Source organism: Rhinolophus sinicus, linkage group LG05 (assembly GCF_036562045.2).
Source record: "Rhinolophus sinicus isolate RSC01 linkage group LG05, ASM3656204v1, whole genome shotgun sequence".
In the NCBI taxonomy this organism is placed as follows: domain Eukaryota; kingdom Metazoa; phylum Chordata; class Mammalia; order Chiroptera; family Rhinolophidae; genus Rhinolophus; species Rhinolophus sinicus.
The window spans coordinates 93,175,796-93,191,165 of NC_133755.1; the positions used below are offsets into that span (position 1 = coordinate 93,175,796).

At 37.1% G+C, this 15,370-nt stretch overlaps 1 protein-coding gene across 3 annotated transcripts in view; it reads right to left on the minus strand.

The window, feature by feature from the left end:
* CYP39A1 (cytochrome P450 family 39 subfamily A member 1) overlaps positions 1 to 15,370 on the minus strand; it is a 74,222-nt gene that overhangs the window by 41,399 nt on the left and 17,453 nt on the right. For all 3 annotated transcript variants that reach the window (XM_019734713.2, XM_019734714.2, XM_074333033.1), the window contains 2 exons: positions 13,233 to 13,337; positions 7,563 to 7,653 (listed from right to left, as the gene is read on the minus strand). In XM_019734713.2, the coding sequence (XP_019590272.2) occupies positions 7,563 to 7,653; positions 13,233 to 13,337 (196 nt within the window). The remainder of the gene's footprint in view (positions 1 to 7,562; positions 7,654 to 13,232; positions 13,338 to 15,370) is intronic.

Genomic DNA, 15,370 nt, shown 5'->3' on the forward strand with positions numbered 1-15,370 from the left:
CTGACACTTATACATCAAATTTCTGACTCTCATGCAACGAAAATGTTGTAACGTATGCCTCTTATGATGCACACATCATGACTTTATGTAAGAGGTCAATCAATTCGATGCAGGTCCAGTTCTATTACAGAACCTGATTCATTGTAATTTAACAGAAAAAAAAGTTTATTATTTTTTTCCTTATGTAAGTACACAGTAAAACTTAATAGCAAAAAAAAAAAAAGTGTGTGTATATGCTACCCTACGTTAAAAAAAACAGGTGAACAGAGTTCAAAAATTCAAGTGCATTTCTATTTGTTTTTTGTTTGTTTTTTAAAATAGAATGACTCTCTGCTAGTGGGCAGATACTCACAGTGAGAATCCTGAATTAGAAAAGAACATTGCTTTAAAACACAGCCTAAACAGGACCCAAATATTAATGCCTTGGGAGTGCTTTGGGTCATAAATATAACTATTGACGCTGTGTTGATTAATCTTTTATGAGCTAGTAATCCTTTAGTAGTTATCTTGAGAAAACAAAGTACAATGAAGCTAAAAATGCAAGAAGCATCTAAACATGTATTCTTACATTTTAAACAAAATAAACATCTTATGATGTGTGCATCATAAGAGGCATACGTTACAACATTTTCATTTTAAACAAAAGAAAAGTAGACCATAATGGTAGGTTAATGGAATGTCACTTAAACAAATTAAAATGTAAATACTTAAATAAATAAAATGGAACGTAAGATATAGTTTAACATTAAAATAAAAACCTGAACAACTTAATTCTCTTCTTCAGCTCTGTGGATACAGCAATGTTCCCTGTTTTGAGAACAGAGCAAACCCTACAGGAAGAGGAAGAGATTTAGGGAAAAAAGTTCTCTTTATCAAAACATACAAAACAAACTTTGGTTGAACTATCTGTGTGCAGCTTGTTCAATGAACAGAATAAAGGAGATGAGCATTTATCTTTGGTTGGCACACAGGTGTTTCAGTCAATTATTGTGCTGTTTATTAAAACTGTCCATAGTTCATACAAGTATGAAGTTTCATGAGAAAGGTGGGGAGATTTAATTGTACTTAGTCTACTTTTGGGGTCTGTAAGCAAGTAGTCACCTCAACCTGGAATAAAGAAGGGATGTATGTGTATACACACAGAGATACAGATACAGAGCTACATAGTTATATTTATAAAATGTATTTATATTTATAAAATATACTTAGATAATATAATAAATGTATTTATTTCTTATACTCACATACATACATAAAATATATATACTCCATTATCTACACACACATTGACACGTGTCAGTTTTGGCTATGCAATATCTGAACCCCAAGCTTCAACAGACACTTGCCTTGCATCTAATTCCTGGCACCTAATAGGAGCTCAATAAACACTTGCTGAATGAGGGAATGAATATGGCTGGGGCAAAACAAACAAGGAAGAGGGTGGCAGAGAGACTGTTGAGATGACAAAGCACCTTCGTTAAGACTTTAGACTTTATTCTGAGTGAGATGTGAAGCCACGAGATGCTGCTCAGCACAGAGTCCCAGGATCTGACAGATGAAGGGGAAAGAACCAGTGAAGGAAGAGAACTTGGATCTACCAAGCGACTAGTGATGACTAGATCACAATATGAGAGATATTTAGAGGGGTTGGGATCCACATGTCTAGGTGACTTAGGTCAGATGAAGACATAGGTACACAATAAGTTGCTTCTACCTATAAACCACAAATCATAGCTCTCTATGGTGTTTATTACCAGTCACCATTATTTTGTTTGGGTAAATTTCATGGTCAAGACAGCCACACCACATTGTTTTAGAAAAGGCTGGTTATAAACATGGTTATCCTATTTTCTGAATCAAAAATGAGGTGCTCCGTTTAGAAAACATTTTTTCTAATCTCTAAGTGTACTTAGGAGCAAAGTCTTATAAAGGGATCAAAATTAAGTCACAGTAGATGTTACAAATATAACACACAGCAAAGAGAAAATGGAGAGTGTTTTTAGAGAAGAGTCAAAGGTCCACCTTAGTTAGACTATCGCTCTGCACACAAAGATGGGTCAGAACACCGAGGCCGCAGCATCGGGCTCAGGAAACTGCACATGATCGCTCCAGGAATACTTTCTGGGTACACGTGTCGCGTCACTAGAGCTGTGGTTTAGAAAATTTAATATGGAAGCAACTTGGAATGGAATAAAGCTAGAAATTGGATCTAATCATCTTACTTCAGGCATTCTGAAGAACATTTTAAAACAAGGAGATTTGCTAATTTGTATAGTCAACTCTAGAGCCAGACAAACTTTGGTTCAAATCATAGTTCTTCCATTTACTAGCTGTGTGGTCTTGAGCAAATTGCTTAATTGGTACTTCATTTTCCTCATGTTTAAAATAAAGGTAAATAGTATCATTGAGAAGGGATGATTCAAGAAGAGCACTTAGAATAGGGCCTGGTACTTAGTGTTATCTTAGTGAGCGCTATTCTCATTGCTTTTGTTGCTATCCTCTAGGATAACATTAGACATAAATAGCCTCATGATATATTTTCTGCTATACTTCAGTCCTTTCATAAGATTGCAAATGTATAGAACAGTAATTCAATTATTGCTACAAACATTCAAGGAAACTATGTTATTTCAAAAAACAAGGACTAATATTTGGAAGAAGAAGGCTCATAATAGTTACTAATTTCATGACGTGGGAAAATTATAAAATTTCATATGACTGATATCGTTACATCAGTTTGGGTCATAGCTAAGATTGATAAAACATGCACTGTGCTATCTACTTTATATTTGCTATATTCTCCTAAGAATCCCACGAAATGGGCATTCTTATTTTGCCATTATCACAAAAATAAAACAGGCTTAAAGAATTTGGTAACTTGAATAAGGATACACCATTAGTAAGGGTCTCAGACTGGATTCGAACCCAGGAAATCTGATTCAGTTCTTGCAATGTGTTTTTTGAGGCTATGACAGGTTATTGAAATAATGCACTGTAATTTATAAGTTAAAAGTTAAAAAAAAAGACTAATTTCCAGGAATTGTAACCTAAAACTCTGTAACCAAGCAAAACATTCTTTATCAGATTCTCAATGGTTTGATAATGTACATTTCACCCAAGACCAAGGGATAAAATAAAATCTTAGGCAAGAGAATGCTTTACAGAGTTCAAAACCCTAAGGAAATGCTAGCATTCACTACCATTCATATGGATTCTTGGAACTGAGACTACTCAGTGTCTCAAATTACTGATAAGATATTGGCTGAGACTAGGGTTCTGCTAACTCAAAAATTAAGCATAGGGAACTGTCAAAAACTTTACATAAAATGCTCATTTCCTATGGGATGGGTGACAAAGCTGCAAATGAAGGTTAGACTAAGACACTCATCTCTTAAAAATATATTCTTGTATTTGTTCATTAAATTCATTCAGAATATATTTGTTGAATAATTTTTTGATTCAAAGCAGCCGGAGATGCTATACAGACCAACACAGACATTGTTCCTTTTGCTGGAAAGATTATGTTCTGGTAAATGAGGCAGAGGATAAATGAGTAAATATACTAAAAACGAAATAATTGTTCTTCAGAGGTAAACAAAGAGTGAGACAAGCCAGAGAATCGCTAAAGGGAACGTGACTTTAGACAGGGTAGGTCTAAAAGACCTACCTGAGGAATGACATTTGAGCTGACTAAAAGATGAACGAAAACAAGGTAAAGGTTCCAGGCCCAGAAAACCTACAGAATTCACCAGCAGGTGCACGTCTCCAGAGAAATCATGCAAATATTCCCTTTTCTCTCCTAGCCTCTTCTGGAAACTTCCAAACCTGCTTCCGTTGTTATAAAAAAGCACTTCCCGAGCTTCCTTGAGAGCACCAAGCACCACACCTCACTCACCGTCACAGCCCTGGTACTTCACACAGTGACACACTGGGCACTCAAAAGATGTTTGAGGGCCAAGCTAATAAACAGACAAATGAAGGGTTAACCCACATGAATCTGGAAGGCTTCCTAAAAGAAATTAAAAAATGTATGGCTCAGGGTGATGTTGGCAAAAATGGTAGAGTAAGGATTCCAAGAACTGCCTCTTCAAAACCAATGAGAAATCTGGTAAAAAAAAAAAAAAAATGGTCAAAATCAACTTTTTCAGAACTCTGGAAATTAACTAAAGGCTTGCAGCAATTCAGGGAGTGTTTACCCAATTTACCCAAATTTAAAAAAAAAAGGGAAAAAAAAAGCTGAATCTTGATAAAAACAGCAAGCATAATGACATTTTAACCTGCCCTATTGACACCCCCCTCTCTACAGCTCCACAGTAACCTTGAAAATGAATAGCTTGTAATCATAGTGCAAACCTGTAGCCCAGCAGCCACTGGAGGGGGCAGAACTGGGTTGGAACTACTCCAAAACCCCATTCCTAGAAAATTCTCATTATTTGACCTGGCTGGCAGTCCCCTGGAAAATCCCACTTGCAAGATTGTCTTTATCTGACCTGACTTGGAGCTAAGTGTGTATGGAGGGGGGGCGGGGGGAGTTGTGGTTGAAAACTTTTAAAGATAATGGTTTAACTTTGCAGCTACCAGAGGCAATAGATAATAATTGGGGCAAACAATAGGCAAAGCAAAAAGATTAAAATAAAAAGCTAGGAAATGACACATGTTCGAAGGCCTTTTGAGGAGGTGCAGTGCATTCCTGCAGACATTGAATGCCGTGCACTAGTGTAGGGCTAAACAAATGCCCAGGGCTGTACTCATGCTCAGGGAAGACCTGAGAAGGCCCCAGGTATCACCAATGAGTAACTGTGAGGTTCTGTGCAAGCAGGAAGTGAAAGCTAGGGCAGAGTTGTCAACTGCCTGGCCGAGTGTTGAAGGCATGTATTTACATGCACATAGAGCCCGTTGGTAAAGAACTTGTTCATTCCTAGTGTAAAGAAAGTCCAAGTATCAGTTGACCACTAAATTAAACAAGCAGAGAAATAAGTGGCCACATATGATAAAGAATACAAATCTTACAGAATTAATTTTAGAAAGTCACTAAACAAACAAACAAAACAAAACAAAACAAAACCTCTCACAAAGATAATCTCTGAACCAGTTTACTTCACTACTGAATTCTATTACATGGTTAAAGAAGAATTAATATCACTCTTTCACAAACTCTTCCAGAAAATAGAAGAGGAGAGAACATTTCTAAAGTCATTCTGTAAAGCCAGAATTATTCTGATACCAAAACCAGACCAAGACATCTCAAGAAAAGAAAATTATAGCTTAATATCCTCTATTAGATATTAGACGTGAAATTCCTCAACAAAGCACTAGCAAACTGAATCCAGCGATATACAAAAATTACATGTTTTATATGGATTATACACCCTAAGTAGGATTTATCTCAGGAATACAAGGGTGTTTCAATATCTGAAAACCAATTAATGTAAAGCACCACAATATAAAATAAAACATTATGTTAAGTTCAGGGCCAGAGGGATGTGGAGTTGGAAATTCACTACGGACATCTCCAAAAAGGAAATGGTGATCTTGTGACAGAAAATAAAATAAAAATGGGAAAACTGCCATATCAAGTCAGATTCTTGTTCCATTATCTTTAATGTTCTTTCTCTGACAGGATCTTTTGTAGGCGCACATGGCTATCTGCCTTGATACCGACCCCCGAAGATCTGTGGTCTCCTCTTACAACATCTAAATTCCTGAGCTGCTACTCCATCTTATGTAGGAATTGATCTGAATTGTTTCTACCTAAGCATGGCACAAATGTTTTCTATATTTTATTAAACTGTTTTCAATTCTGTAAGCGTCATGAACTGAAAGCATTGACATAGTGTAGCTATTCCACTGGTACGACGATTTGAAGGAGCAATTTTCTGCCAGAGGAGAAAATAGGTTCTAAAAATAAACCAGAATGTGGAGGAAGAGAAAAGGTTTTCTCTTTCTCTGTTACAACTGTGTTCAAGATAGAAGCGTTGTAGAAATTCAGATCAATGTAATACTTGTGTTGTGGCCTTGAGGTCAGATAGGTTTCCCACATTATCCCCACTGGTCCCACCTGTACCTTTTTGTTTCCTAAAGACCAGGAATTTGGAGAGCTTTAAGTCAAGAGAAGGCCCTCAGTAAGGAAATGGTAAAGGAGAATTTGTGACAATCAAGGACACAGTCCCTTTTACCATTTGTAGACATGCACATTTTCATTAGCTTCGCGGATATAAGCGCCATAAAGGCATGCGATCTTCTCTTCCATTCACCATTGTGTCTCCAAATCTAACTTGACAGCACTGTTGATAGCCACTGGTTCTAATGTTCACGATTTCTATGAGATGACACCCAGCACCTGCTGACTTACACTCCAGGCTCAGAGACAGTATGGCTTAGACATTCATGTTGGTCACACAATTTGCTTTTTGGTTTAACTCAGTAAGGAGCAGTCAAAAGAAATAAAAAATTCCAAAGAAAATATTTTCAGTAAACATGAAGGGCGGGTTAACTGTTAATTGGCATCATATCTTTTGTCTTACTATTACCGTGTTTCCCCGAAAATCAGACTTACCTGGACAATCAGCTCTAATGATTAATTTTTGGAGCAAAAATTAATATAAGACCCGGTCTTATATAAGATGTGGTATTATATATTATATTATATTATATTATTATATTAATTAAGACACAATCTTATATTATATTACATTATATATAAGACCCGGTCTTATCGTAAAATAAGACCGAGTTTTATATTATAGTAAAATAAGTCCGGGTCTTATATTAATTTTTGCTCCAAAAGACGCTTGAGAGCTGATGGTCCGGCTAGGTCTTATTTTTGGGGAAACACGGTATATTGTTTTCTTACAAGTAAACCAAGACATCTGTTACCTTTTTTATATCAGAATACATAATATGACATATTAATTAAGATTTTTTTTTTTAAATTCTACTCCCAAAACAGGTCAAATTATGCTGAATAAACAAGTAGTTGAACAGTCTCCATTCAAGCTTATTCCTGCTTTTTAAAACAGATTACAGTTGCAGAGCTTGAATTTGAAACAAAAAAGGGAAAGGCAGCAATCCCTATCTGTAGTTCTAAATCCGGAAATCGCTAACAACTGTAACTTTTAAAATAATTCCTTTGGTGGTAAAATGTTACCTGACCTCCTTACCCATTAGTACTGTTACGTAATATATGCAATATGCACCATATTACTTTTATAAAATCTGGAAAATCCTGAAGTCCAAAACTATGGACTGCAGCTCAATTGAGGTTAGGGGCCAAGAGATTAGAATAAAAAGTACTGTACATTATATATTTATGTTTATGTAGGGAGGTTAGGGAAATCGCTATCTCTCCAGCTTTATTCCATCATTTGGAAAACAACGGAGTAATTAAATTCTAGGGTTCTACCTGATCAATTTAGATCCTGAAATGCATAAAAAATTAGGTTCAATTTTGGACTATGTTGAATTTCTATAAAATTCTGGGCATTTGACTTTGCCTGTGATGTGTGACAAACACATATTATTAGACGTCTGTTCAATTATGTAATTTAATTCAATTTTAGTACCTGCTGTGCCATAAACAGATGATATGCCTTCCATAATGGTCCTGTGGATACTGGGATGAGAGAGGACAAATCCAAGTGTCCAAAATGCAACCTTAAGAAGAAAAACATCTATCAAAACATACAACCTTCCTTGAAAGTGAAGAAAAGAATACTTAGCATTAGTCACAAACATTTAAAAGAAACAAGAAAAATGTTTAAACTAAATGTAAAGGCGTGTTAGTAAACAGCATTTTTTAAAACTAGGTTTTATGAACTACAGAGGGGTTACTTATCTTTAAGAGGTCCAATTTATAATTTTATTCTGTCACTATAGTTTCACTGTACGAGGTCTGACAATTAAGTTCACAACGTGTTGCAACAATGTTGCTAACCTTTTTGATATCAGAGGGATTATTCATTATGAATTTGTACTAACTGGACAAACAGCTAACCAAGTTTATCATTTGGAAGTGCTGAAAATGCTGCATGAAAAAGTTAGACGACCTGAACTTTTCATCAATTCATGGCTCTTGCATCACGACAATGCACCAGCTCACACGGCATTGTCGGTGAGGAAGTTTTTAGCCAGTAAACAAATAACTGTATTAGAACACCCTGCCTACTCACCTGATCTGGTCCCCAGTGATTTCTTTCTTTACCTGAAGATAAAGGAAATATTGAAAGGAAGACATTTTGATGACATTCAGGACATCAAGGGTAATATGACGACCGCTCTGATGGCCATTCCAGAAAAAGAGTTCCAAAATTGCTTTTAAGGGTGGACTAGGCACTGGCGCCGGTGCACAGCTTCCCAAGGGGAGTACTTCGGAGGTGACCGTAGTGATATTCCGCAATGAGGTACATAGCACTTTTTCTAGGACGAGTTTGTGAACTTAATTGGGATGAGTTTGCAAACTTAATTGTCAGACCTCGTACTGTTTATATAGATTAAACTGTCCTTAAAAAATGAGAAAAGTAGGATGTTTCTTACTAATACACAATATAAAATATTATATAGGCATACATTAAATATTTAGAAACAACAAATTATGACACTTAAGAATGTTAATTCAATCTAAAACAAAAACATTTTTCAAGATTTAATTTCCTTGAAATACAAATGAATTAGCAAATCATATATTCTGCAAATGAACCATGGTAATTTTAAAGAAGTCCCAGAAACTATACCTAAGGTCTCATAAACTAAATTATGAGAGTACTCAATATAAAAAAATCAGGTCCTTTCACGTCTTATTGAATAAAGGGTGCTTGCAAGCTCATGGGGTGCTACCGCGCGTATAGAATGCTTGCAAGTTCGCTCTCTAGACCAAACAAAAGGGTTTCAGGTCTTTCCTCATTGTAGTATTACAAAATAAAATCATACTGCTATATATCTCAAAAATTAGCTTTCCACTAGCTCAGGTAAACGTTTTCACTTCTATTTTTAAGTTATACAGGGAAGGAAACCTGTATAAAATCATTAAAAGATGCTTAGGCTTCCCTCTCATGTTTTTTCAATGAACATGTATTGCGAAAGAAATGTCATCTAGGAAAACCAGTCCTGAAATGACTCAGACAAAACGGTGTAACTTTAGTCTTTCTGTCTCATTGGTGAAGTAATTTAGGTACCTTTAAATAATCCTAATGCTCCCCTCTGTGGTCAAAAGAGGAAGAGCAATTGTCTGAAAGGAAGTGCTGCGACAAAGCCAAATTCAATACTGCTTACTGTGTTTCCCTCTGTGACATTAAACTGAGAGTGCAAGGATAAATGTGGTAAACCAAGGCCACTACAATCGGAGACCCGCTTTCTGTGGCATTTTTCAGATTATGAAAGAATTACCCTAGAGATCACCTACTGCATTTTTACAGAAGATGCTCAGAGAGCTGTCTTCTGTCTCCCTATTCAGGCCCTTTTTACTATTATCTATAGATGGAAGTGCTGAATTACTGTATTTAATTAATAACCACTCCATACTCAATTCATCTTGTTAAAGAGTCACAAATCATGTCCGGGGGAAAAAAATCTTAGTGATTGTACATAGATTTTCAGTTACACAAAAAAAGAGGGGAATTGGCACTTTATGTGCTTAATTAGAATTTTAGAGATTCACTAAAACTGCGTAATATTTATTTTTATAACACAAGGCATTCAGCGAAACGAGAAGGGGTGGTACAATGATGCTAGCTGTCATTTTTAACACCTCTTTTCTTAACAGATTTCACATCTAAAAACCGATTTTCTGCTTTAGAAAACCAGGTTACGTTTTTTAAAAAAAGCAAAAGAAAAAGCATGTAAGAGAGAGTCAAGTTTATAAACATTACGGAATCAACAAACAAGAATAAGTGATCTTGAGGTGTTTATGCACCCACATTTGATAAGGAGTTAAAGACTGCTCCCCAAAGTTATCACTTAATATTTTGCCAAAGGGGTCAAGTCCCTGGTGAGGGCTGGGCAAAAAGGGGAAGGGCCACCTGGCTCACTGAACTTCAGAAGCAGCCACTAACATGCCTTTCATTGCCTTGGAGAGGTAAGGACAAAGGTGTCAAGGGACAGGGAGGGAAGTTCTGTCCTGATGTGTCACAGAGAAGATGAATTGAGTACGTTCTTCAGCATCACTTATTCCTCCATTCAAAAAAAGATTTAACAAATATTGATGGAATTCTCTATAACATGTCACGTAGATAGTCTTCTGCCACTCACGGTAAACACAAATTTCTGTAAGACATAATTCCTGCCCCAAGAACTTCCACGTATTTAGGGATATGAGATACACCCAGGATCGAGAATAGCTAAATGTACAAGGGATGGGAGGCACAGATAATAAATGCTGTGGGAGTTGAGGGTGGGATGGGGTGGCAGGGTGGGGGTCACTACTGAAAGTGTTCAGAAAGAGCTTCAGAGAAACAGATTTTTAAAAGGAAAAATGTCAGCTTTGACATTAGACTTGCAAAAATGTTCTTTAAAAGTTCATCTGGGAGTCAGAAATTTCTTGGGACTTGGAAATGGTTTCCCCATAGAAATAGTTTCCTAAGTTGTGGTTAACATCTTGGGCCAGTCCAGCAAAGTTCACCTAGGCCATCACGGAGCCGCCTAGTACCTTGTGGCAAGCCAATATGAAGCCTCAGCTCTAAGTTCCATGGGCCTTGGGGCAGAGCACTGAGTAGGAGAAAAGCTAAGAATATGATCTGGGAACGAAGAAAGGTCAGGTACACTTCTGGTGGGATTTTCAGGGGCTGTCTAGGTAACAGTTGGAAATCACAGAAGCCGGGATACCGGTGGCCACTCCCACCTGGGGGCATTTGAGTGGTTTAAGTTTTGGAAGCCAGGGCGGCTTTTTTTTCATGGCTTTACTTTATATAAGAGAAAACTAACATTTATTGAGCACCTACGCCTACTTTGTGCCAGAGACTGTTAGCCACTTTCCATTTTTACTAAAAGAATCCTCACAACTCTCCTGTGAGGTAGATAGTATGAAACCTGTGTTAGAGACGAGGACACTGAGGCTCAGAGAAGTTAAATAACTGGCCCACCATCGTCCAGCACTGGGATTTGGCTTTGGACCTGACCCAAAGCCTTTCCAGGGTCTCTGCCCACACACCAGCTGCCTCTTGAAAGTGCCAACAACAGCCAGTGAGACGGACCTTTCACTAATCATCAGACACTTTCTTTCTGAAATTAATGACTTAAATCCTTTCAGACCAGTGCCCGGAACAAATTCCAAAGAACTGACTTCCCCTAGGTCAGATCAATGGGGCTTTGTGTCCCTTTCTTCTGGGGAATTTTTCTAATGGGATCTTGAAAAGCAATCCTGTGACACAGGTTGCTGCTTTGAGAGTTGTTTTGATGTTTGCTTTTTGATTTTGCTATATCTTATTCAGTTTCCAAGAAAATTATGGAAGGAGCAATCAGAGATTAATATTAGTGCTACATAAAGAAGGGGAAAAGATGAACTATTTATACATATTCTAGTGGTTGACACACATTTGAGCAGAGAAACCAGAATTTCTATTTCTGCTCTTTCCCCAATAAAAACAGGTTAAAGGAAACTAGATTATCAGTATTAGAAAGTCTTTAACAGCCCGGCCCATCATAAGAGGAACGAGAAATAAATAATACTTAAAACATCTTATTTCTCTTGGTTAGAAGAAAAATGACGTCTATCGTTAGAGATGGTTTGAATGTTCCTGTTTAGTAGAAAACAAATATATGAAAAAGGTTACCCTTTAATTGCTCAGATAATATAAGTGCACCTTAGGCTAATGTGAAATCCTCCTGACACAGGAAACCGGTGTGCATCGAACATGAAGTGGCAGTCAAATCTCATGGCTTTAATCTAGTTCATAACAGCTTTAAAAAGAAACAGTTAAAAAGTCTCTGCTCTCTTTAGACGTTTGGTGAGTTCCAATGTCACCAGCTTCCTTGAAGGGGAAGCTTACAAGACCAAGACGCCAAGCAATACAAACAGAATGATACACACAAGAGGGCGGTCGGGGGAAGACAAATAACTAATATTCATCAGGTACCAGCTGGGCTTATCTCAAATCCTCACAACAACCTTGTAGAGAAATGAGAATGACTATTAATAAGTCCCCATGTCCTTGGATCATACTAGGAGTTGATTATCTCTTTTTTACCAACAAGGAAACAGAGGCTCAGAGTTTAACTGACCTCTATGAGGTTCCACAGCTATGCCTAGGGATATAGGGGTTCAAGCCCAATTCTATCTTAAACTATCTGTTTACCTACTCTCTTCCCAATACAAGGTAGGGGTCAAGCCTTATTCATCTTTGCAGCACCCATACTAAACGCACTGTCTGACACAGAAAATGCTCCATAAGCAGGTATTGTCACGACTGACCCCAAAGAGCAAGGTTTCCCCTTTAGTCTGTGACATACTATATTTCAGAGACAAAATTCACTTCAGATCTCTGCTTCGCCTCCTCTGTGATCTTGAGATTTCATTAGGCATTGTTTTTGTTTTTCTGTCTTACAAACAACTCCATTGCAATCTTTTCCTTCCCCATAATAAGAAGTGAAAAGACTGAAAAGGGGGGAGGCAGCTGGTTAGCTCAGTTGGTTAGAGTACGCTGCTCTTAACACCAAGGTTCCCGGTTTGATCCCCACATTGGCCATTGTGAGCTGCACCCTCCACAACTAGATCGAAACAACTGCTTAACTTGGAGCTGATGGGTCCTGGAAAAACACACTTAAAATAAATAAAAGTTAAAAAAAAAAAAACAGCTTTCAGGAAAAAAATTGTGACAGGAAGATTAGCAACGGAAAAAAAAGAAATTTAAAAAGAAAGACAGGAAGGAAGGAAGGAAGGAAGGAAGGAAGGAAGGAAGGAAGGAAGGAAGGAAGGAAGGAAGGAAGGAAGGAGAAACAGAGAGAGAGAGAGGGAGGGAGGGAGAGGGAGGGAGGGAGGGAGGGGGAGGGGGAGGGGGAGGGGGAGGGAGGAGGAAGGGAAAGAAAGAAAGAAAGAAAGAAAGAAAGAAAGAAAGAAAGAAAGAAAGAAAGAAAGAAAGAAAGGAAAGAAGGAAAGAACGAAAGGAAAGGAAAGGAAAGGAAAGGAAAGGAAAGGAAAGGAAAGGAAAGGAAAGGAAGGAAGAAAGAAGAAAGGTAAAGAAAGAAAGATGAAGGGAAAAATTGTGTACACAGACATGTAACTCTTATTTCACTAATATACTTACAGGAACAGCATTGGACAAAGAAGCCCAAAGTAGTAGAAGCCCATAATTTGGACTTTTCTCATTTGTTTCTCTCTCTATGATGTCCAGCAAAGCCTGCATTAATGTCTGTTTAAAGGAAATAAACATTGTCAAACCACAGGTATGTAACAAAGACTGATGTTAATAAATGAAAGACCACGCATTTTTCTTTGATCTGAAAGATACTATTTTGCCATTACTAGGTTTGCAGTTTGAGGCAGGTTAAGGGATTTACATACTTACTCCTAGTATGGTAATTAGCAGTAGGAGCTCAACTCCCTCATTGCACTGGTTCAAAACTTGCCATAGCTTTCTTTTCTTAAGACTTTACTGTTTCAGGTTTACAATAAAACTGAGAGGAAAGTACAGAGCTGGCTCATATAACCCTTATCCCCACACCTACATAGCTAGCATTCTCCATTATCAACATGGCTCATCAGAATGGTACATTTTTCACCAAGGATGAACCTACACTGACACAATCATAATTACATAAAGTCTATAATTTACCTTAGAGTTCACTATTCATGTTGTACACTCTATGGGTTTGGACAAATGTATAATGACATATACATACCTATCATTATAATCCATTCACATACTAAAAGTGTTATCTCTGTTGCTTCCAAATTTCAGCAAAAATGAATAAAGCTGCTATAAGCACTGCTTTTGCTACATCCCAAAATTTGGTAGGTTGTTTTCATTTCATTTGTTTCAAAATATTTTTATGTTCTCTTAGGATTTCTTCTTTGACCCATGTGTTATTTAGAAGTGTGTTATTTAATCTCCACATGTTTTGGGATTTTGCTTTCTGTTATTGATTTCTATTTTAATTATGTTGTGGTCTAAAAGTAGATATTACATGATTTCTATTCTTTTAAATTTGTTAAGGTATGTTTTATGGCTAAAAATGAATAGGAAGAGCATAGAGGATATTTTAGGGCAGTGAAAATACTTTGTATTGTATTGCTTAGAAGGAAATTTGCAGCATAGATGCATATATCAGAAAAGAAGAAATCTAAAATCAACAATCTAAGTTTCTACCTGAAAGAAGCCAATTAAACCCAAAATAAGCAGAAGAAAAGAAATAAGAATTTGAGCAGAATTCAATTAAACTGAAAAGAGGAAATCCATAGAGAAAATCCATGAAATCAAAAGCTGCTTCTTTAAAAAAATAAAATCAATAAGGCTTTAGCCAGGCTAAGTAAGAAAAAAAGACACCACAAATTACTACTATCAGAAATGAAAAAGGAGACATCATTATAAAACCAAGACAATTAAAAAGATAATAAACAACTACGTTGAACAATTCTTTGCCCACAAATTTGATAAGCTAGATGAAATGGACCACTTCCTTGAAAGACACAATCTGCCAAAAACCTTACAAGAAAAAATAGATGATCTAAATAGGCACATATGTATTAACAAAATTGAATCAATAATTAATAACTTTCCCAAACAGAAAGCACCAGGTCCAGATGGAGTCACTGGTAAATTCTACCAAACATTTAAGGAAGAAATTATACCAATTCTCTACAATGTCTTTGTTAAGCCATATTTAGGCCAGGAGCAGAAACCTATCTTAAAAGCCATCGTGTCTTGATCCTGTCTTGCTTAATCTTTTAGGGGCCTGTGATCAGTGGGCCTGGATAGCTGTCTGGATGGTGACCTGGGGCCAGGGTGTGGAGCCAGAGGGCTTGATCATGCCCTGAATGAAACCTTTTGTCAATGAAAACCCCCTGAAGCATGGGAGGGGGAACAGCCTCGCTTACCCCTTCCTATAAAACTCAATACCCCTCTTTGCTCCCAGAGGTTATGATCTTTTCCTTCTGCTCTAGCCTGACCTCCCGCAGCTCAAACACACCAAATAAACTCTAATAGACCAATCCTGGTCTCCTGTAACTCATTCCACCAGCCGTGCCTAACAGTCTTCAGGATAGAAACAGAGGTAGTACTTCCTAACTCATTTTATGAGGTCAGCATTGCCCTAATATCAAAACCAGACAAAACATTGAAAGAAAAGTACAGACCAATCTCTCTCATAAACATAGATGTAAAAATTCTCAATGAAATATTCATTAGGTATTTGCGTATTGGTCTCTCCAATCCTGGGGGGAGTG